Raw genomic sequence first — 24,519 nt, 5'->3', positions numbered from 1 at the left:
GCTGTGTAGGATTTAACAGTTTTTAGTAAGATATAAAATATTTGTTTTTCTAGTAACGTGACCATGTGAAGACGGGATGAGATGCATGTGTCAGTGATATTATTTAGGACTGGCTATGCCCTATTGATAAAAATCTATTCAAGTCTACCAATGAAATTAGTGGGTGTGTATGGATCACGTGATACAACACGTCAAAAAAGGAGGTGTGTGTGAATCACGTGATACAACCCATCCCAGGAGGTGTGTCTCAATCATGTGATGCAAAACAAAGTAAATACAGATCATGTGATGCAAACATCGCATCGGTCTATGTGAAAGACATAAGCAGCACAGATTATGAGGCAAACAGCGAGATCAGCAATACCGCTCACTGCCTCTGGGGAAAATGACAAGATATGACCAAGAAGACACGAAGAAGAAAAGTTAAATACCAAAATGTAGGTGAGCTTGTACACAATTATAGACAATATGGATTCAATATAAAAATGGTCGAATTACAGCTACAGGCATCCAAACTGATAGAATCCTATTAACATATTATTTCAATGTAAAAATGTATCAATGGATGGGACTGCTAATAGAAGTATGTAAGATCTGTTCTAAAGTTTAAACCTGAGGGGGACCTGGTGCCTAATTTGAAAATCCAAAGGGCTTCCCTCTGTAATAACATTTTTCTTTTGTCACCTTCGGGGGATAGATTTTTTCTATGCCGAAAAAACGGACGAGGTCACACCTGCATGTATATTGGCAAAATGTCTTGACGCACCCGACATATTTTTTCTGCATTGATTTATTATTGTCTATAATACTATAGTATTATAGACAAATACGTAGAAATACGCGGAATTGCCGCGGTTTTCATCCTGATTGTCTTCAAATATACCCATACAGCATATTCACATCCAATACCCCAGATGCCAGGGCCCCCTGACACTGTGGGCCCCATAGCAACTGCTATAGTTGCTATCCCTGTAGTTACAACCCTGGTTCTGGCAGGGAGATTGCTCAGTTGAGGATAGTCACATGACCCTCCATCTGCGGACATTACATGGACAAGAATGGCAGCTGCTGATGTATTTCTGAACCAGGGGTTACACTTTACACATTACAATATCATGAAGTAATGGGTCCAAGCCCGTTATCTGGTGTGCCGACTGCCTTACAGGCTAGTGTATCCGACTACCTAAAATAACGTATTGTCAGTACCTGATCCTCTCTCAGTGTACGACTGAACAGGAAAGCTGCACATAAACAGAGGATTACTCACCCGCCTGTAGGTATACACAGTGCAGATTATTCGTTCCCTTCATTAAGGCCCAGCACTGCTGACCTTTGAGGTTATTGATGTTTCTATACTTCCAGTATTTAAGAAAGCTAAGATTTAATACCCCTTACAGTATTTTCTGTCAATAGAGCACGCTCAGATCAATGGCCAGCATGTTTAATTATAAAGGTTATCCTCTACGTGACTGCCCATATAGATCCCACATATAGAGAATAGAAGGAGAAAGAACTAGAGAGCTGGAATAGTGGAGATGTAATGGAAAGCAGCGGGGATCTGGATGGAGGAGCAAAGGGTCAGAATCGAGCGAGAGGGGAGTCAGGCGATCATGTGATTCTCATGTAGCCACAAGGTGTGAGGATGTTTATAACATACAGTAGTGCTTCATATTCTCTATGAAGTGGACCTTACCTGTTAGATAGATGTTGACCAATTAGCTATTCAGCCACAGCTACTGTTTCTCACTGGTCTCCCCTATACATTTGGTGCATTAGACACATGACATGGAGGATGTTATCTGCTTCTCCATCAACCATAAACGAGTGTCAGGACGCCCCATAAATTAGTGACAAACATCTAACATGTTGATGTATGATCAGCTACATATTAGTAACCCATATTCATAGACATTTTGTTACAGTACTCCTTTCTCACTCATCCTAAATATTTATGTATAAATAGACAACTGGGTGTTACCATTCACCTTTATTACATTTAAACAGGTTTACTGTAATTCATATTGCTTAAGATGTGATAGGGTTAATGTCTTTTTTTTTAAAGTCCCTGGGTTTGAGACCTGGGATAGAGTTGATGTAAAAAGAGCTGCTACTGCTCTATGATATCCTTCAGTTGATTGATTCTGAATTATAGATCTTCATAACCATAGAGATTAATGGAGCACAATGGTCATGTGCGGCCGTCTGCTTCATTAGTCTGTTGGAGCGACGAGGGATCCGACAGAGGTACGCTGCGCTGCCCTACACTGCCTCCCACCTAAACTGCCCCCGCTCCGGGTAAGAAAAAGCACAGCATAGAGGCAGAAAACACCAACCGGAAGGTGATCATTTGTACAAATTTCTTAAAGCGACACTGGTACAATTGATCTGGGGGCCCGATTGGGCCCCTCCAGCACCCTGGGCCCCCCCCCCCCATGCACATCGCATACATAAATTCACACACACCATCTTTCAAGCAGCCAAGTAACTCTGTATGGCTTCGGCTTAGAGCTTTACACATTCCGCACCAACTGTGATGTCATATGGTGTCTGTGATGTCATCATAACTACCTCCAGGGCTATTTACAGGAGAACTGATCAGCCCCAGGGGAGGGACCCCAACAATTAGACATTGTGAGCAGCATGGTGGATCAGTGGTTAGCACTACAGCCTTGACAGCACTGAGGTCCTGGGTTCAAGTCCCATCCATGTCAACATCTGCAAAGAGTTTGTATGTTCTCTCCATGGTTGCTTAAGTTTCCTCCAGGTCCTCTGGTTTCCTCACATACTCCAAAAACATACTGGTAGGTTGACTAAATTGTGAGCCCCATTGGGGACAGGGACTCTGTTTAGTGCTGTGTAATTTGTGTGCGCTATATATAAAGGATTATTATTTATCCACAAGATGTTAGTGATGAAACCCCTCCAGCATTAACTTCCTACCATAGCATTGGTATAAACAGCTGACAGATTTGAGAAATTATGCAGGCGAAAAGTTAATATTTTATTCTATTACTGCAATTTCTTCTCTATTCTCTAATTTTCCTGTTATGGGTCCAGCCTTTTCTTTGTAATGTGCACTTATGCCACCTAGTGGTCGGTTTTAGATAATGCAATCCATTAAATTCATTGGGGCAGATTTACTTACCTGGTCCTGTCGCGAACCCGTGGTGCGTTGTCCACCGAGGATTCGTGTCTGCCACGATTCACAAAGATCGTGCATCCAATTTCCTGCATGTGCTTGATCTTGCGACACAATTCCGTTTTTAAATTCCGCGGTTTGTCCGAATCCGTCGGGTTGTCCGACGGCATGCCCCCCCCCATTTCTGTCGCATGCAAGCTGGCGCCGCTGCGCCACAATCCGATAGCGTGCGCCGAGAACCCAGGGCAATTTGGCGCAAAATGGAAATATTCGGGAAACCCGACGGAATTGCAGTCCGCGGACCCTTAGTAAATGAGCCCCATTGTGTTACCTAATTTTAAATAAAATCCTTAGAAGGCTTCAGTAATAACTGAATTGTGACGTGAATAAATTCCATATTTCTTATTTTAGGGAGGTCACACTTCCTGCCTTGTATTCGAAGACATTTACTATATGATTTATTGTATCTTGCACTATATGGATTGTACTCAGAGCATACAGACTGCATTTACAATGTATCTAGATTTAAATGAAAAAAATTATCGGAACAAATGGACAGATTTTTATTCCATGTGCTGAAAAGTAATGACAAATATATTCAGAACAGGAGTATTTTTGTCCTCAACATTTCCAAGCGTTATTATTTATACATTGCATATTATAGAAATAAGTCAGAGAACTGTATAATGAACAGCATTTATTTTATGTTATATTACAGTATAGAGCAAAGCAGAAAAAGCCAAGTACATGATGATGTTTTCATTAGATATTGCTATATTTATCCCCTTAGCCCCCCCCCCCCCCATAATGATGAATCTGTATTATCAGCATTGTCTACATATGAGGCAGAATATATTTCTGTTACTTGTAAACAATCAGAATTACAGAACATGGATCATAAATGGCTTTCAGTCACTTCACGTGTTATCAGGGAATCACATCGAGGGCCATCAGGTATTTGAGGTGTATAGTGGTAGTATTTTAGGAGTAGAATACAAACTGCGGTGTTACAACTCCTCCTATAAGCCAATCTATATGACCACTCTCCCTTCAAGTCTATAGGCGCTAAATAGCTAAACAAAGTGGGGGACATTTATCAGGGCATTGGCGCCAGGCATTGCGATTATTATTAGCCTGCTCCCGACCAAGGGTTATGTGGTGGCATGGAGGGGTAGTGAAAGGGGCATGGGCTTGTGGGGGGGCTACCTGTCCCCCAAGGGAACGTTCACAAGCTTGTACCTGGCGTACACTTTGCGACCACACCTAAGCCTCTTGATGTATTTGGCGGCGCCAAGGCCACCCCCAGTGCCCCAGATTTACTAAGCAGTCTGCGCTACAATTTTGGCGTAGACTGCACATAAATACATGTATTTATGAAGTGTTTTTCCGCCAGTATTGTGTCGCATCTGCACTATGCACACTGCAACACAATACTGTACACAGCAAGCGGCGTTCTGGTGCGTATTCGCACGTTTATAGGGGCAATTCCAACAGAAATGTTGAGCACACCCCTTGAACTGGAAAAATCTGGTGCACACAATTATTGCACTTCGGCCTTGTGCAGCGCGCCCCACAGTCATGAATCTGTCGCCTGCTGCACATTAGTAAATCTGGGCCTGTGCATAGTCCTGCTGCAGGAAGTGAGGCAGCGGACACCCATTCTAGAGATGCATAAGGTGTATAAAATGGGAAAACCCAGTTAAGACACGTAAGAAAGCTCTTGGTCAAATCACGCCCTGGTATAGATCTGTGATTGGCTCGGCCAATAGTGCACTTGTGAAAAATGGACAAAATGATACTAAATGATACGCGCCTCAAAGACAGACAACAAAGTGATTGGACTGTTGAATTCCAACTTGCTTATTCCTTATGTCCCTTGATATCTGCATCCAGAGAAAAATTGGGTGAGTTGCGCTGCCCGTATACATTAACGTTGCAATCACACGTGACATTTTTTGGATGCATTTTTAAACACATCCCAGAAACGCGTCTGACAGATGTGTTTTACATGTTGCCGTGCGTTTGGCTGGTTTTAAAGTGTTTTTATTATTGCTGGAAGCCGTGTTAATATTGGGACACAGCTGCTTACACTTTGGCTGCTTTGAAAGCAGTTTTCCTCATTGCTAAACACACGGTTACATGTAAAAATGCACCCAAAATACGCCATGTGTGAAAGAACCCTAAGGGTGGTGGCACACGTGGTGTTTTGAATCTGTTTTGGCCCGTTTTTAAGCAGTCTGTTAAAAAAGGATGCATGCGGTTTTTGAAAATGCATCCGTTTCTGACCGTTTTTCCCAATCATCTTAATAAAGATGATTGGAAAACGGAGAATAACAGTCAAAAAACGCATGCGTTTTCTAACGGACAGCTTAAAAACGGCTAAAAATGGGTTCAAAACGCCACGTGTGCCACCACCCTAAGGGTGTTGTCACACGTTAGTGCTTTGACTCTGTTTAGAAACTGAATCAAAACGCATGGGGCGTGCCAAGGTCCGATCGCATATGTTTATTGTGAGCTACAACCAGGAGCAGGTGGAGAACACAGAACAGGTGCAAGTCTCTCCATTATAGCTCATCTCTGTGAGGTCTCTACTTCAGGTTTTGACTCAAAATAACGGATGCCATACAAAAGATTGAGGTCCAACCCAATTGACCAATCTCATCCCACATCATGTGACATATATTTGGTAATTTCATAAATTACAATGTCACCATATCCCCATGCTAGTTCTATATACACCATGTAACGCAACACAGACATTCAGCTAGAAACCAGGGGCTGGATTATACTGTGTGACTATGATAGCTTTATAACAAGTCTAAGGCCCGTTCCACACTTGCGAGTGTGATGCGATGAACTCGCATCACACTCGCAACGCATGCTGCTGGGATCGCACGGCCCGAACGCTGCACACAGGGAGTGAACTCAGCATGTCAGTTCACTCCAGGTGTGCAGCGTTCGGGACGTGCGATCCTGGCAGCATGCGTTGCGAGTGTGATGTGAGTTCATCGTTTCACACTCGCAAGTGTGGAACGGGCCTAAGTGCTCAAAATATATTTTCCCTTTACAAAGTCACAATGAAAGTTACAAACATTAACCTACCATACAAAAAGACACTTCCGCCAATTCTCCATCGGCATACATATTATTGTCAGTAAAGCTGGCACAACATGGCATTACCTGAGCTAGCATGGTAGTCATTGTGTACAAACAACTAGATTTGCAAATAGAACAATTTTAAAATGTAATAAATTAAAGCTTAGAGATGAATATTGGATCTAAAATCCCCAGAAGAGAGAGCCGAGAGCCATCCCTGTAGCTGCCCCGGCCAGCATGCCCATAGCCAGGTCTCCATCATTGTCATAGTATCTCTCTCTGATGATGATGTGATTGGTACCTCCAGGTCCTGAAGGGATAAGAAGGGCAAAAGTGTTCACAATATGTCAGAACGAGTGTAACATATCGTTTGCTTCATAAAGGATCAGGATTGAAGAAGAGCTGTCATCAGAATGTTACCGCTCACACAAGTAATACCTAAACACCTAACACCATCTTCCACTGAGGCACTGACATTCAATTACAGGTGTTTTTCTGATATGCAAATATTTCTGAAAAAAGCAATCAAAGAGTCATTTCTGAATGGAAGAGTCATGGTTTTCCAGGCTGCCAGTGAACACCGCCTCCTTCTTTTGATTGACAGCTCTGTGACACTTTATGTCCTTACCAGAATGCTGTCCCTGTCAAGGCAGGGTGTCTATAGCAGTGAGCACTGTGTGGGAAACTGCAGCTCTTGTCACTATGTCACACACCTCGGGTGGAGCCAAATAGTAATGGGTGGAGCCAAGCGATGGTGGGCAGAGCCCATATAGACAAATGTAGAAGCTGCTTGGGGAGAAATTTTACTGGTGGGGGAGGCAGATTTAAGCTGTTACGCCAGCACTGCTCTTTTTAACAAAGACACCGTGGGGAGTGAGTAAGGTTCATTGTGCCTGTTCTTGATGAAAGGTTCCCTTTATATACATGTATATTCAGTACAAAATACCTAAAAAGAGTCTACCATCAGTATTGACCATACAAAGTTGCATAGAGTGTTACCTTTATGTGTGTTGTTAGTCGCAACAGGACTGTAAAAACTACATTCATATTCTAGGATTGTAGCTGTGCTTGATGCATCTGTATGTGAGATCTTATAGCACAGCTCCTACCCTCTGCTAAGAGTAAGAGTATCAGCAGGCTTCTGGTTAGATACCACAGAAGAGTAGTTGCGGAACTACTTGAATACAGAGATCAAAGAACACAGCAGCATGAGGATACTCCCTCAGTGCTCCAAGTCCAGTTACAACCCTGGACTATAAATCCATCTGTTGCAGTGCTGCTGCTACTAAACAACAGACACAAAAGTATGGATACACAGATCTCCAGGGCCAATATCTAACACTATCTTCAATGTTGTATGTGCACAGCTGCTGGTAGACTCCCTTAAAGGAGTTATCCACACATTTTAGGGGATATACCATAAATATCTAATTGTTGAGGAGACAACACACAGTCCCCCTTACTGAACAGTTGCTCCAGCCCAGCAATTCACAGTGCACAGAGCATAGGAGCCAATTGGGGAGTTTAGGGGCTCAGATGATGGAGTGGAAAGACCCTCAAATGTAATCAAGTGTACAATGTAAGGGTTAAGCATATATGTATACATGGCAATACTGGTATGGTGCAATACTAATGTTATGCCCTGCATGTGTTTAACGCAGAACATTGTCAATAAACCTAAATTATAAGTGCAATCTCCATGCAAATTTTTGTTAGAAAAAGTGGACAATTTACAAACTTTGCAAGATCTTTACCCCCTACAGCAAGACACAAAGGCCAAATAGTGTTTTGGTAAATTATGATTTTCCTATTTCCATCATTAATGGAAAAATATTTTTCCAGTATTTCTCCTTACCTTGTGCTTGGATCGGGTACGAAGAATATGCCTGTCCATCCCTCGTATAGATGACTTGGGATCCCTGAACTGGATAGCCCCCAGGATACTGCTCATATCCATATGGCTGGGAATAGCAATATAAAATTCATGTTATTGCTCTTACCTACTGTAGTCGTTCAACAAGCCATCTAAAACATAATAGTGTGTACTATATGGAACCATTACAGGCGGTCCCCTACTTAAGAACACCCGACTTACAGATGACCGCTAGTTACAAATGGCCCTCTGGATGTTGGTAATTTACTGTACTTTAGATTTAGGCTACTATAATCAGCTATAATAGTTATCACAGGTGTCTGCAATGAAGCTTTATTGTTAATCCTGGTTCTTATGACAACCCAACATTCTTAAAATCCAATTGTCACAGAGACCAAAAAAAATTTGGCTGGGGTTACAATCAGAAATATTACAGTTCCGACTTACATACAAATTCAACTTAAGAACAAACCTACAGAACCTATCTTGTATGTAACCCGGGGACTGCCTGTATATGGTTTGTTCATTTATCAGCCCTCTGAAGGCTCAATCCTCTGATGTCTCCAATACACATCACTAAATGAAGGAGAATCTGCTCCATAAACTACTCTTCACTAGGAAGAGGCATCATATAGGACATTATAGAGCAGTACAGATTTATGTGAATGGAGCACTCCCAACCATTTCAGAGAGATTTGTCCTGGGCTGCAACTCTTCCAGACATAGAGACAGTCGAATACAATGGTGATGCAGAGAACCGTCAGCTCCCCGCTTCACCATTGAGTCCCTGCTGCATCTGTGTACTGCAGAGGCTGACGTCGCATCAATTGTCCCTCTGAACCAATGTTGGGAGGTAAGAACTTGTGAACTTGAACCTATTTAGTTCCTGCAGCCTCTGTGTTTGTCTGTGAGAAGGTTTAAGTACTGGACACTTACCGGAGGTGCATCAAACTGACTGTAAGGAGGAACAGGGCCAAGAACGGCTTCATCGTAGAGGAGAGGTTGTGGGAGAATGTGCTGGTAACACAAGAAAAGGTCATTTGAACTGGTAGAAAGAATATTGTTGGTTTATTAATTAGAAGATACTAAAATGTGACACTAGTGCACCTACTCAATTCATTGCCACCACCTGTCCAAAAAGTTCTTATAAATATACAAAGTAATAAAAGTGTTTATTCACAAAGCTTTCGCAGTTTATATGAAAAGTATTAAGCTTAATGGTACACCCCTTGTAGGCATACAGTGGCATGTCACCCATAGGCTTTCAGAATAAAAATGGCCTCCAATGAATTAACCCAGTCCAACTCAAAGGGGTTGTCCAGGATGGATTTTTTTTTCCTACAGGCCCTAGATCAGTGATGGCGAACCTTTTAGTGACCGAGTGCCCAAACTGCAACCCAAAACCCGAGGTGCTAACCAAAAATAAAAGCAGTAACTTTTTGCTCTCTGTTTAACAACTTTCAATCATATTGGCCTCCTGAGGACACCAATACAGTAGAAAGATGGAAAATTTTCATCATTTTAGCTTCTTTCCAGTGTCCATCTGTACACAGAGAATTGTGGGGCTAGCAGGAGGTCCTTGAAAGATAATTCGGTCCTGTCTATTTCTACCTAATCTCCCTCTCCCTCAGTGCCAAGTAGCGAGTAAGTATCAAAGTATGACTGAAAGCAGCATCTTTTAAGTTGCTTGGAACTGCAGGAAAATTCTTTGAGTCTTGTCTGGTGAGCTGGGGTGATGGCACGGGTGCCCACAGAAAGGTCTCTGAGTGCCGCCTCTGGCACCCGTGCCATAGGTTCGCCACCCCTGCCCTAGATGGTGTAAATGTAATAAATAATAATAATACCAAACAGGTCTAGTTCACTAATCTAATCTAATTACTAACACCAATGTGCAGCCACCTGTCACAGACCTTGGGGCTGAAGATCTGGCCACCTACTTTAAAGATAAAATTGACTGCATTCTCCAAGAAATAATTTCCCAATCTACTAACTCCATTAATCCCCTTACTTCCACTTCTTCACCCTGTTTGTTCTTTTCTTTGAGCCAGTCACAGAGGATGAAATATCCAGGCTCCTTTCCTCTGCTCGCCCCACTACCTGTATCAGTGACCCCATCCCCTCACATCTGGTACAGTCTCTCTCCCCAGCAGTCACTTCTCACCTCACTAAAATCTTCAACCTCTCTGTCTTCTGGTGTCTTCCCTTCTTTTTTGAAGCATGCACTACTGAAGAAACCTTCCCTGGACCAGTAGTTCTGATAACTACCGACCAGTCTCTAATCTCCATTTAATCTCCAAACTCCTGGAACGTTTGGACTTTTCTCAAGAAACCCGCTGTTGCTCAGCTAACTCCCTCCTTGACCCCCTACAATCTGCCACTAAAACTGCTCTTTCTCCTATGAACTCCTCACTGCTAAATCCAAAGGTGACTATTCTCCCATCATTCTTCTGGATCTATCGGCAGCATTCGATACTAAGGACCACCTCTTCAGGATACTTTGCTCCACTGGCCTGAAGGACACTGCACTCTCTTGGTTTTCTTCCTATCTCTCACCTTTAGTGTCTCCTTCTCTGGATCTCTCTCTACTCCTCTCCCTCTCACTGTCGAGGTTCCTCAGGGCTTAATACTAGGTCCTCTTCTCTTTACCCTCCATACTGTCCCCATTGTATAAACCGTCAGCAGATTTAGTTTTCAGTATCATCTTTATGCTGATGATATTCAGCTATATAAGTCTGCATGTAATATCACTCTGGCCTTATTATTGTGGGACACCAGTGACTGTCTCTAACTTCATGTCCTATCTCCTCTTACAACTTAATGGAACTTTTCACCATTTACTAACCGACCTAACCTTGATCTCTCCATTTCCGTCTGTGATGTCACCATAACCCCAAGGCAGCAGGCCTGCTGTTCTGGGGTTTTGCTAGACTCTGACCTCTCCTTTACACCATATATTCAAGCTGTTGCTCGCTCGGATGCACCTTTAAAACATTTCTAGAATCCGACAATTTGTAGAAACCTCTAAAATGCTAATTGTTCGTCTGATTCACTATTTTCTAGAATACTGTAACTCCCTAATTGTTTTTCCACTAACTAAACTCTCTCCTCTACAATCTATTCTCAATGCAGCAGCCAGGCTCGTCTTTTAGACCAAATGCTACATGGATGCCTCCAGTCTGTGCTAGTCACTGCACTGGTTGCCTGTCTCTTTCTGAATACAGTTTAAATTAGTCACCTTCATCTACAAAGCACACTGCTGCACCTCCCTACCTCTCCTCTCAGTCTATCGCACAACCAGATTATTCTCTTCCTTAATTCAATCCTCCCACTCACTTCTCCAAGGACTTCTCTCAAGCTGCACCAATTTTCTGAGATTCCAGACCCCAGTCCACCAGACTAAAACCCAACCCCGAAAGCTTCAAACGATCCCTTAAAACCCATCTCTTTAGGCAGCCTGTCACGGCTCACCCATACCTCTAATTGTGTCCCCGCGCCCTGCTACAGCTACTCACCCGTCCTCGCTCCTGCTTCTGGGTCCTCGGCCGTGTGCGTGTGTCCCCATTTCCTAGGGAGCGCGCCGGCTTCAGAAGATTGGCGCAGGCCTTACCCAGAATCCTAATTAACCCAGCTGCTCCCTGGACTCCCTGCCGGATCTTCGTGCCTAGTGCCATTTAAAAAGCTTGTTACCTGATGCCCTGCAGACATTTGCATGAAGCCTGATACAGGCCACTGTAGTCAGAGAAGCTATCAACATAGTGGCAGTGGCTGGAGGTGCTATTTTAAAGTATTAGTTATTATTATTATTTTTACATCACTTGGGGCCAATTATCACAATGACTGCTTGACTAGAAGTAGCTGCTCCCCAACCCCTTGACACTTTAAGGTAAAGTTGCATATGTTAATATGATATTGTAAAAACTTAGAACTTGATTTTTTTGTAACAGAAAGCCTCCTTAAGAAAGCCCATTACTTGATGCTAAACATGCTGGGACCCGTTTTGGTTGAAAAGAAACACCTGAATGATTTCCTTTAAGGATTTCTGACAGTATTACAAGCACTTATCTACTATGTATTCTGGTAGTGCACAGAGAATATCAGGAAAACTACAAGTCCAGACAACTTGACCAGCACAAGCTGCTACCACATACTGCAATAGCTACACAGAACTTAGAACATCACCTTTACCAAACTTATGTTACCCTAATCCTCTATCTAGCCGCCACACTAGTATGTTTTTTTGGAATGAATCCATAGGAATCAGAAAAATCTTCTTTTAGCATACACAGCCTGTGAGCTTGTGTGAACAGGGCCCTCATTCCTATTAGGTTAACTCACTGTTTTATTAGTATAGGCACCCCATGATCTGTACAGTGCTGCCGTATCTGATGGCGCTATATAAATAAAGCTTTATTATTATTGTTATTATTATTATTGAAGACTCTCTGTTGTATAACATATAGATACAATACATACTGTTTTAGTTTTGGCATCCTGTAGAGCAGATTCCCAGGCTCTGAAAAATAAATCATTATTTATTATTAATAATAACTAAAACTCACTGATTTTATAGACTATGAGCAAGTACAGATGATCAATGTTAAGCCTAATGAACACAGAAGTGCTCAATATCAGTCCGCAAACAACTAACCAGTTGTCTACAACCACAGGCAGTAATAGAACCTACTCCAAAATCTGCAGCTCAGGCAGTCAGCTCATACACAGGACTGTGCAAACTACTGCCTTGTATATGAGCCCATACATTGGACCCTGCGCTAGTTTACAAGTCCTAAAAATAGGTTTGTGTGCATGTAGCATTAGAGGGCTATTCTGTGGTATCATGTATAATGAGTTCTACAAGGTAGATGTTTCCGGTTACACAGATACATACAAGCAGTCGTCCACACTTTCTGCAATGAGATTGATGACTTTCCCTTCATGGCAAATAATCTGCAGGCAACAGTCCTTGGATTTTCCTTCAGGTAAATGTACGTCTAGAGTATAACACAAAGACAACACAATTAAAAGAAGTAAATATCAAATGATCCTTTGTATATAACAACCCTACAAAATTTTAAGGGAAACTTTTATTTTGGATGCATATGCAAGATCAGGTACTGTATCAAGTAGCTTAAAGTGAACCTGTCACCAGGAATGTCATATTTATCTGGTGACAGGTTCTGGTTGCCTTTTCTATACTGATTTTAGGAATGCATTCTGAATGCTGTCACTATATAAAACTTTATTTCACATTACCTGGCACCTTGCCATCAGTCCTGGGATAGGGGCAGCTGCACCCTGTGTTTCAGTCTCCTCATGTATTCTCTCCTCCACACCATCGCCCTCCACTGCCTCCTGGGAAGTTGGGAAGGTGAGGGAGCTGGATGAGTGTGAAGGAGACAAAGAATGCATTGCAGAGACTAAGACACAGGGTCACACAGGCTGCTGCAGCTGTCCCCATTCCCTGGGACTCTTCACAAGCCGCTGGCAGGCAGCCAGGTGAACTAAATTTTTATAAAGTAGTGCCATTGGAACCTGTCACCAGCAAAAAAAATCACATTCCTGGTGACAGGTTCACTTTGACAGGAATTTAAAAAGGTTATCTAATCTGCAGCAGCAGGTTATAGAGAAGAGCAGTAGGACCCAAGTAGACGGCTATATAGATTTTTGTTGAAAACGATTAAAGGGATTGTCCCAAGATTGCATGTTGTTGATCTGTGAGGGTCTGACTGCTGGGACCCCCACTGATCACAAGAAAATAGGGGTGTCATTATCACTAATTGGTGGAGTGGCAGGTGGAGCACAAGTCCCGCCACTCCATCCTTTAGTATGTTAGTGTCGGATATTGAAGAACGAAGAATCTCTGAGATTCTCATAGACAGTGAATGTGATTGATATATCTGTTTCTTCTATGCTTAGGAGTCCAGTGGGTTGGCCTAATCAATGATTGACAGTTAACTCTGAATTCATATTTGCAGTCTGCTAACAGGACTCGTAAGCAAAGAAAAAAGTGGTTTTAGTCCATAATTTCCAAGTAATACTTTTCCCACAATCAGTTCCTCCTATTATACAACAAGTTGCTGGTGGATTAGATAACATCTTTAGCTTCTCTTATTGGACTATATAGATGCAGAAAGCAATACCCCTTGCATACAATAATAACCCCTGCTACCTTTACAGTCATTGCCCCTCCGGATAGCGATACAGTCCAACTGCATGAGGATTTTATCTTCCATGTCGTCTCTATCCTGATCGCTGTAATAAATCAGGTATCCATTTGTCCATAGGTCAAACCAATTCTTTTTCCACCTTTTCAAGATGCTACCTGGGAAGACAATAAAGATGTCCATGTGCAGTGTGAGATCATCCTGCAGTATAGTAGTATCAGAAAACGCTTAGTAACCTGCACCTTGTATCTTCCAGACTCATTTTCTATGTCAATTCTTGCGAGTAAACAACCAAAAGAAAAACGCTGAGACTGCGGAGACTACAAATTGTAGAAAGAATGGGATAGATCTGTCCTGGCACCCTGCCCAGTCTGATTCTCATCATACGACATGACATAACAAAGCATTCATTGTGTACAAAGGGAAGAATTACAATGATCATTTCTCCTCCATCCAGCTACACCAACTATAGACAGCACTTGCCTCACTCGATCTGCAGATTATCTTGCATCCTATAATCTGCTCTGCTGCAGAACATGTTAATCCAGATAGGACACTATGTAAAATCTGCTCAACACCTCCTGCTCTAGAACGTGCTGACTGCAGATAGGACACAATGGGGCACATTTACTTACCCGGTCCAGTCGCGATCCAGCGGCGCGTTGTCCAACACCGATTCGCTGCCAGGATTCACTAAGGTCCTGCATATGTCGCTGCTGCGCCACCGGAGTTCACCTGCTTCGTCCCGTGCATGTTAGTGCTGATCTTGCGACACAAATTCTTTTTTATGGTTCAATAAGAGTTTATTGAGTAAAAACACAGTTGTGGAAAAAATGACAGTAGTATGAACGGTAAAAACAAAGTACAGGTACCCAGAGACCTACATAGCGGTCTAAATATTCGGAACGCAGCCCCATAGCAAATTCTTTTTTAAATTCAGCGTTTTTTCCGAATCTGTCGGGTTGTCCGACGGCCATCCCGCCAATTTCTGTTGCGTGAAAGCCGACGCCGATGCGACACAATCCGATCGCGCACGCCAAAATCCAAGGGCAATTTGGCACAAATCCGAAATAATCGGGAAACCTGACGAAAGTGCAGCGTTCGGACCCTTAGTAAATGAGCCCCTATGTGTACAATCTTCTCAGCTCCTCCTGCTCTATAACATACTGCCTGCAGATAGGACACAATATCCAATCTACTCAGATTCTCCTGCCCTATAACATGCTGCCTGCAGATAGGACACTGTGTACAGTCTGCTCATCTCATCCTCCTGCTCTATAACATGCTGCCTGTAGATAAGACACTATGTACAATCTGCTCAGCTCCATCTGCTCTATAACATGCTGCCTGCAGAAAGGACACAAAGTACAATCTGCTAACCTCCTCCTGCTCTATAACATGCTACATACAGAATGGACATTAATTACTATCTGCTCAACTCAGCTACTGATGGACGTCACTAAAAAAATAATAGTCCTTTTTATAAAAACACAACAGATTACAAATAACACATCACTTACTTTGTCGTAGCAGCCAGCCACTCTTCACATAAGCCATATTTTCAACTTCTGGAGAGGAAGATAAAACACCACAAATAAATCCACTTTTATGTTTACACTAGGAAGACAGATCACTGCACCCCATTATACTACATTTGTAAAACCAGGATCGATCAGGTGTCATCACCCTTAACTCTTTGCAATGTTCCTATAGATATTCTGCAGTGTGGTATTGCACATTATTATTGTGATATGAGGTCACTGTCATTTAGAAATATAACTGTCATGGATGGATGTACAATGTGTATGTACAGGGTCACTTGTTAAAGTAAGGCTAAGTTCACAAGGCATTTTCTTTCAGTCGCTCCCGGCTTTCTTGGCAGACATAGTCATCCTTCATGCGTCTGTCTGACCAGCTTACATCATATACACGATTCTGCTTCCACTTGCCAAGTGACTTATACGGTCAGCTAAGACCATTGCAAACTATGGGGAACGGATGCAATGTATTGCTTCCACCCCCGGCCTCTGCTGAGCGTACAATCAGGGAGGTCTCCAGTGATGTAACTTCTATCCACTGACAGTGACAGCACTATAGCAACCATACTGGGACCCCTCTGCTCTGTGCCCTTACCCCAATGCATACAACTAGCAGGACACTGAGAAAAGTGGTAGGAGAGGGCTCAGCAGTGGTGAGGACCTCTCAGCTGCACTCACCACTACCCAACCTCCTGCACCAATGAATGTTCCCATTCGGGTAGAGACAGGCCGCATGTAGCATTTCGGTGGGGGTTGTGCACTCTCAGGTTATTAGTTGAGACTAATATGGCTGCACTTTATCTTCAGTAGTGAAGCTCCTCTGCTACAGATCAGAGGAATAAGGCACTGGGAAGGAAAGCCCGTATTTATCTCAAGCAATGCTAGAATGACCAGGAAAACAGGACTGTGGAGTTGAAGCTGTTGACCATTTCGGTGGAGCTGGAGTCAAAGTTAGGGAAATTGAGGGACATTTGGCTTACGGACTTCAAAACCCTACTTTTCAGAATGCACTGGGTCCTCCTGTTCCAAGACTTCCCAGAAGGGCGCTGCCTGGCAGATGCTACTTGGGAACTGCAGCTCTGGTGCTCCACCACTAGGATCAGCCAGTACCCCGGGCCGAGTCAGGTGCAAGAGGGCAGTTACTTTTTGTAAGGTTCTCAGTCTTGCTATAATGACCCTTGTATGAAGTACCAGGCCATGCCAGAAAGGGGTACCAGTAGGTTGGTCACAGCTTCCACATCCTCCTAAACTTGGAACTTTGGTACCACAAATCACCAGAATATTTGGACTCCATTTGCTCATCTCTGGTCCTGGTCTGATTATTATATGCTTGTTGTAAGCACGTTGAGAGGAGAAAATGGATCATATTAGGAACTCCATCCAATCTGCACCCAGACCTCCCGATATGCAGCTTATACATATACATAGCTCATATCTCATTCCATCACTACTGCCTACATCCTTATGAATCCTCGTTTTCCCCCAAATAATTTGCCTATAAAAGCAACCTTTTCCCTTTAAGAACTCATATGACATAAATTATAATAACAAAGCTTTGGAAAACATAGAAGACCTTAGAGATCTGGGACGTCTACTGGGGCACAAATACTGTTGCTACGTATGACATACATACTGCCAGGCTGTATGAGACCAACTTACATCGACTAATGATACACTGCAAAAAACTATACAAAATGCCCCAATATACAACTATTTTGGCATATTTTAGTTTTTTATGACCCCAGAACTCTTCCAGGACATTAACTTTTTTTTTTCTTAAATATAACAACATGTGCTGAGTGCTGCTGCCTTGCCTCAATGTACGTATTCCTGTGTGCATGCTTACATCATTCACAACATGTAGATATTTGCAGCATCTTGCCTCATAGCTAGTGCAAAATGTTGGAATCGAAGTAGTTCCATCAATTTCAAACTATAATTCCCATACAAATTCCTTTCAGATTCCCAATGCGATAATAAGAAAAAAAACCTGGATTAATCATTTGCTCCCACTATGGTTGTTAGATTTTTTTTTACTGCACTTTGTTAGCCTACATCAGTGATGGCAAACCTTTTAGAGGCCGAGTGCCCAAACTACAACATAGACCTGCTTATTTATCTCAAAGTGCCAACACAGAAATTTAAATTTGTGATTTATACTCTCTTCTCTGTCACAGTTTTCATTGATACCAGCACCCTAAGCCACCCATATAGCAGAAAATAGTCCCAGGTACAGCTGTCACTTTAAAATAGCTCTGTGCACAGCAAGTCCTGGGCTGTCTGGGACTGCAGGAAGATACCTGGAGTCATCTCTGAGTGCCCACAGAAAGGGCTCCGAGTGCCACCTCTGGCACCAGTGCCATAGGTTAGCCATCACTGGCCTACATCTATATGCATATATATAGTTCGCCATTCACATGGCCACTCAGTTAGGATGTGCCATACATTGGTGAATTCCTATTTAGAAGAGGGGCTGTTGCGTTCCCTTAGGTGCCGGAGCCCAGACATGACTGGTATATATATATATATATATATATATATATATATATATATATATATACGCCCCTTATAGTTATGACCCAGTTCTAGCTGCACATACAGAATCCATATTACCACATAATAGTGAGGACCACATACCCTTTTTCTGTTTTTGACTCAGGGCAAAATCCATGTCCTCCGGTGCTGGTTTGCTGCTCATACTGAAAATGATTCCTAATGACAAAGTATTGGAGAAAGCCGAAATCTGACTGCAGGAAGGAACGTCTGCGAGAAAATAACCTAATGCAAGGCGAATAATAACTTCTAAGGGAGGGAGATATTTCTGTTGTTGGGCTGGGTGTTTACATGAGATAGTTGGCACCCATGGGAGATGAAGCTCCATGGGTAACTCATTCTCATCAGTTTCCTTTGCATAGTAATGTGACTCTTAGTGTAGATGGAAATGTCATTGTTATTAATTTCCAGATTTTTTTTTAAGGGGGGGTTTATAGGCCAGCTCAAGAACATGTTCATCCCATGGACATGGACCTGTATGTTGATCTGATTCCATGGACTAAACACACTGCACAGGACGGAAGTCCTTACATTATACAAAAATATGATGCAAGGACTCTCTGTCTGCCGGACAATCTGCAGAACCAGTACACACATTCATTTGGAACCGGCTTATACTAATGCCGTCTACCCTATTTACAATGCCGAGATTATACTCTCTTATTCTTCATAATTTTCCTGGGCATGAGATAAACAGGATATTTTAGATAATGTGACATAAAAGTTAATGGTATTTGCGAACTTAAAGGGGGTCTACCACCCAGCCAAGCGTTATAATTTTCTGGTAGCATGTTATAGAGAAATTAACTTTGATTTCCAACCTACCTTAAAGGGGTTTTCCCACGAACACAAGTTAGGCCCTATCCACGGGATAGGCCTAACTTGCTGATCACTGGGGGTCTCAGTGATGAGACCCCCACAGATCACAAAAACGAGGGGTCCATTGGTGTCCCACGTTCTGCTCCATTAATCTCTATGGAGCTGACAGGGATCGGTGAGCGTTCAGCAATTTCCGTCAGCTCCATAGAGATTAATGGAGCAGAACGGTCATGCTCCATTACTCTGACAGAGCGATGAGGAATCCGACGGAGGTATGTGGGACCCCATCGGACCCCTCGTTTTTTGTGATCTAACATATGGATTCAACTGGGAATTTCTCTGAAATGCAGAGAAATAATTAAAGGGGTTTTCCCATCAACAGGATAGGGCCTAACTTGCTGATCAGTGGGGGTCTCAGTGTGATGAGACCCCCACTGATCAGCAAGTTAGGCCCTTTCCTGTTGATGGGAAAACCCCTTTAACCCTGCACAAACTATGCAGTCACTTCAGTGAGTAGGAGGAAGCAGTATCCAGCCCAGAGAACTAGAGTACAGACTGTGTAGTACCCACGGGTTTAACCATTTATGGACATCCCTTAACGGGTCACTTTACTTATCTGGGAACATTCAACACTGATGACCATTTTCCTTCTTCAAAATCTGGCCAATACTTTGCATTGATAATGTTCATATTGCTACAGAGAGTGTCCATCTTCATAGCATAAGATGTATGGGAGTGTTTGTTACATAAAGATTTTAAGTTTATTTTTTATGATATTTAGTGTTGAGGTGTTCGTATATTTAGCTGAACCTACAAGGTACAAGCCGATATAGGCACTAGCCCATACAGACACCATCCTGTTGAGATACCAGATACAGAGACAATAGCCCAGAGCAGTAAACGGCCCACAGAGACCAGTGCACAGATGCAATAATCCGCCCTGATGGATCTAAGTATTTACAGTGTTTGTTTGCATCACGCCAGTCCCAGTAGGATCTGTGATGAAAGCATCAGTTTTCTACATATGGATCTGTGAGCTACATTGTGGTAATAGGCCACAGAGGTTATAGTCCAGAGGGGTAACAGCCCATGGAGGTAATAGCCAAGTGCAGTAACAGCCCACACAGGCATGGGCCCACAGAGCCATAGGCCCATAGAGGGATAGGCCAACACAGGCATAGGCCCACAGAGACATAGGCCAACAAAGGCATAAGCCCACACAGGCAAGAGCCGACACAGGCATAGGCCCATAGAGGCATAGGCCAACACAGCATAAGCCCACTGACGCATAGGCCTAGAGCGGTAAAAGACCAGAGTGGGACAAGTCCACAGAGGCACAGTCCCCTAGAGGAAATTGCCCACATAGGCACCAGCCCAAAGAGGTACCAGTACAAAAAGGCCCCAGTCCACAGAGGCGATAGCCCAGAGTGGTAACAGCCCACAAAGGTACAAGTACAATAGTCTGCCATGCAGAATCTAAATCTTTACAGTGTTGATGTGCACCACGCCAGTCGACGTGGGATCTGTGACACAAGCAGTGGTGGCTACATATGTTTCTATGAGCTACAGAGTGGTAACAGCCCATAGAGGCACAGGCACAGAGCAGTAACTGCCTGCAGAGGCAATAGCCCATAGCACACAGAGGTAACAGCTCACAGAGACATCATCCCAGAGCAGCACCAACTCATAGAGGCACCACTCCAATTCTCAATAAAATAAAATCTACATTCGGTAGATATATCTATAAAAATTGGTTATAGTTTAAAAGTTGCAACAGAAAGTTGCAACAACAGCCATGAAAGTGCCCTGTGATGCGCAGCTACATGATGTGTTGCTGTGCTCTGTTATCTAGATGTAGATTAGGGGTTTGTCCTAATCATGACACAGCTTTATATCACAATGGGGCAGATTTACTTACCCGGCCCATTCGAGATCCAGCGGCGCGTTCTCTGCACAGGATTCGGGTCCGGCCGGGATTTATGAAGGTAGTTCCTCCGCCGTCCACCAGGTGGCGCTGCTGCGCTGAAAATCATCTCAACGCGCCGGAATGCACCACCTCGGACCAGGTGAAGGTAAGCGCTTCCCAAGCGACACTTTTTCGGTTTTTAAATGCGGCGGTTTTTCCGAATACGTCGGGTTTTCGTTCGGCCACGCCCCCCGATTTCCGTCGCACGCATGCTGGCGCAGATGCGCCACAATCCAATCCCGGGGCAATTCAGGTACAATCGGCGCAAATCGGGAAAACGCGAATCGGGCCCTTAGTAAATGACCCCCAATATGTTTGCAATGTGAACAGCGCTAAAAGAATATCACGTGACCATTGCAGAGCATTCCTCATATCACAGTGAAGGGAGACGTCCTGCTATGTTTGCACAGTGTCTCCGTAACAAGCAGTGTCTGGAACGTTATATAGAGACATATGTCAGATATGACCCATGAGCAAATAAAATGTGAATACAATCAAGAAAATGCAATATAAACTCTGCTAGACGCTGCTTATCAGGACTGCATCTCAGGAACAAGTCACATACTAGCGCTCTGCTCCATATACCGGTCATTTTATGGAACACACAGTAAGGACTTGAAACTGGATACTGAAAATAGTGAATGTTGATGTGATGTAATCACATGTGTTAACATCATGTTTTGTAAACACAAATGTTAACAGCAATGTAATTAGGCAAATCTCCTTTCCTTAACTGTTGTATTGCATTTCAATGTAAATGCCACGTGAACAGCTTTTAATAGAATGACAGCAATCAGAGATCTAGAAAACAGAGACGGGAACACCTGTGAGCCCTTAGTGGCCTTGTGACATACTTTTTCAACCCGGATCATTAGGGGGTTAAATGAAATCTGGCATCAAAGTCAAACATGATAAACCAGGGACACTTACACATAGATCCAGGCACCATGACTGTGGTCACCTTCTTATATTTGTTATCCATGGCCTCCCTCTAATATAGACTATTTAAAATTATGGTAATGAGAAACCCCACTTAAATGCCGCGCAAATCAGAAATAGTCGGGATACCCGACGAAAATGCGCAGTGCGAACCCTTAGTAAATGTGCCCCAATATTCATTATCTAGTTAAATTACATGAAACTTGAAACAAAGTTGTAGAAGTTTAGATGTGAATCCTGTGTGTCACTCATGGCCATGATGCCAGGCGGGCACAGGAGGTGCTGCTTACCTGTCAGAGCACTGAGTGCCCCCTCTTCAGGTTGTAATGTGTACACTACCCTCTCCTTCTCCCTGGCTCCTCACAGCTGGAGGCTGCCAAGCGTCAGTTCCTGGCACCACCTTCTGTGACTTCACTACAGTCTTATGACTGCTGTTTACTTGCAGCAGCTCCCACATGTTCTCACTTCCCGAGGATGCTGGGAGTTGTAGTTTTCAACACTATTCTCTAATAAGAAATAGAAATGAACACTTACACATCATATAGACAGAGCTCCTTCACGTACATACTTGTCGTTTTCTGCTTTATAGCAAATATAAAGAGGATAACACATCTTTATTTGTATAGCGCCATCATATGCTGCAGAATTTTACAGATTATGGGGAACATGTATAAACTAAATAAGACAATACAGAGTAATAACATGGCCAGACGGAACTATAAGGGGGATGGTCCTGCGTGCAAGAGCTTACAGTCTATGACTCTATGAGGAGGAAGGGGGGATACAGGAGGAATAATGGTGTATAATGCTGCATGAATAATAATAATCATTCTGTACCTGCCGCTATCTATATTTACAGAAACCCGGAACCACTAAAGGGTTACATTGACGAGAGGAGAACACAGGGTAAGTCATTCCAGAGAATAGGTGCAGCTCGAGTGAAGTCCCTTAGATGTGAATGGGTGGGTCACATCTTAGATCACTGGCAGATGGAAGCGCACGGCTTGGGAGATAGTTGGAGATAAGAAAGGAGAGCTAGGGAGGTGCAGCATCTGTGGATTAGGAGCAGTTTAAACTGTATTAGGAAGACAACAGGCAACCAGTGCAGTGACTGTCACTAGAGGCATCCATGAAGGATCTGGACTGAAAGATGAGTCTGGCTGTTGTGTTAAAGGGAACCAGGAGCCCTTTTCTGGCTTCCCCATGTCCCATATAGAGAAACAAGTACACCGTGACAAGGTGTTTTTAGCCTAAAACTGGGTATTTCAGAAAAAGTTGAGTTATTTTAAAGTTTAGCTGTCTTCAGCTTCTAGTCCCTTGTCACCTGAGTAGTATCATTGCTTTGCAACCCATTGCCCATGCTAGACTGACATCACAGGTACCGTTATTCTTGCAAATAAGTATTTATCTTAACTTTTTGGGGGAAGAAATAGCACATAGGATTGAAACAAAATCTCTCAAAACTAAAACCTTACTTAAAGAAGAGCAGTCAGGGCGATTTCGGACACTAAACCACCCACAGATCCTTACAGACCCATGGTTTAGTGTCCCAAGACACCCTTTAGCAACTTTCTCTGTGGACGCTAAAAAAAAAAAAAAAAAAAAAAAAAAAACTTTATACTTACCTAGAAATTGGACCTATCTCTAGAGCTCACATGTGCACAGTACTTTAACCCCTTCTCGCCACAGCCCTATTTTGTTTTGGCATTTTTCATTTTTCACTCCCCACCGTCAAAAAACTATAACTTTATTCTTTGGGTCAGTACGATCACGTGGATACCAAATTTGTATAGGTTTTATAATTTTTATTCATTTACAAGAATGAAAACCTCCAGTACAATTTTTTTTTTTTGCCATCTTCTGGCGCTAATAACTTTTTTTCACTTTGGTGTACGGAGATGTGTGTGGTATCATTTTTTGAAACTTTTGAAAGAGGGGTGATTTGAATTTTTAGGTTTTTTTTATCATATTTTTTTTTTTTTTACTTTTTTTTATTTTATTATTTTTCAGACCCCTAAGGTACTTCAACCCTAGGTTGTCTTATCAATCCTATCATATACTGTAGGGATTTTCCTCCTCATTCATTACAATGTGCTGATCGCACTTTGTAATGAAAACGTTAAATCGAGACAGCCTCAGGTCTTTGGAAGACCCAGGGCTGTCATTGCGGCCAATCGCCTCTCCCCGATGATGTCACGGGGAGTGACGATCCTTGCCCATGCTTGCACCAATCTAGGATGTTACTGGTAAGCCTTTTCTGCAATATGCAGCAAAGACTTACCGGCTATGGCACCCGCACCCGGCATGTGAGGTACTATTACATCACATGTCGGTAAGGAGTTAATGAAGCCAAAGGAATACACCTCAGCTTCATAGTGCAGGTACCATAACCATGGCAAGTGCACAGTGAAACTGGGGTGTAGTACGCCGGC

The 24,519-nt window shown here is 43.0% G+C and overlaps 1 protein-coding gene across 1 annotated transcript; it reads right to left on the bottom strand.

Moving 5' to 3' along the window:
* Positions 1-6,146: 6,146 nt before the first annotated feature.
* Positions 6,147-18,554, bottom strand: PLEKHB2 (pleckstrin homology domain containing B2). Its single transcript, XM_072143309.1, has 8 exons — positions 18,448-18,554; positions 15,793-15,840; positions 14,278-14,430; positions 12,997-13,099; positions 12,582-12,621; positions 9,045-9,125; positions 8,091-8,196; positions 6,147-6,545 (listed from the first exon to the last, which is right to left on the bottom strand). The coding sequence occupies exons 1-8, from the start codon at positions 18,506-18,508 to the stop codon at positions 6,418-6,420; spliced, it is 720 nt and encodes a 239-aa protein (XP_071999410.1). The 5' UTR covers positions 18,509-18,554; the 3' UTR covers positions 6,147-6,417.
* Positions 18,555-24,519: the final 5,965 nt, after the last annotated feature.

The sequence above is a fragment of the Engystomops pustulosus genome, chromosome 3 (assembly GCF_040894005.1).
Source record: "Engystomops pustulosus chromosome 3, aEngPut4.maternal, whole genome shotgun sequence".
In the NCBI taxonomy this organism is placed as follows: Eukaryota; Metazoa; Chordata; class Amphibia; order Anura; family Leptodactylidae; genus Engystomops; species Engystomops pustulosus.
Note: the sequence above shows the minus strand (reverse complement) of the source record. Positions and strands in the feature narration are given on the sequence as shown.

Coding starts and splice junctions, on each gene's coding strand:
- PLEKHB2 (XM_072143309.1), bottom strand. CDS start 18,508: ATGAGCAGCAAACCAGCACCGGAGGACATGGATTTTGCCCTGAGTCAA. Junction 12,622..12,996: donor GAAAGTGTGGACGACTGCTT/GTATGTATCTGT, acceptor TTTATTTTTCAG/AGCCTGGGAATCTGCTCTAC. Junction 8,197..9,044: donor GTCAGTTTGATGCACCTCCG/GTAAGTGTCCAG, acceptor TGCTATTCCCAG/CCATATGGATATGAGCAGTA.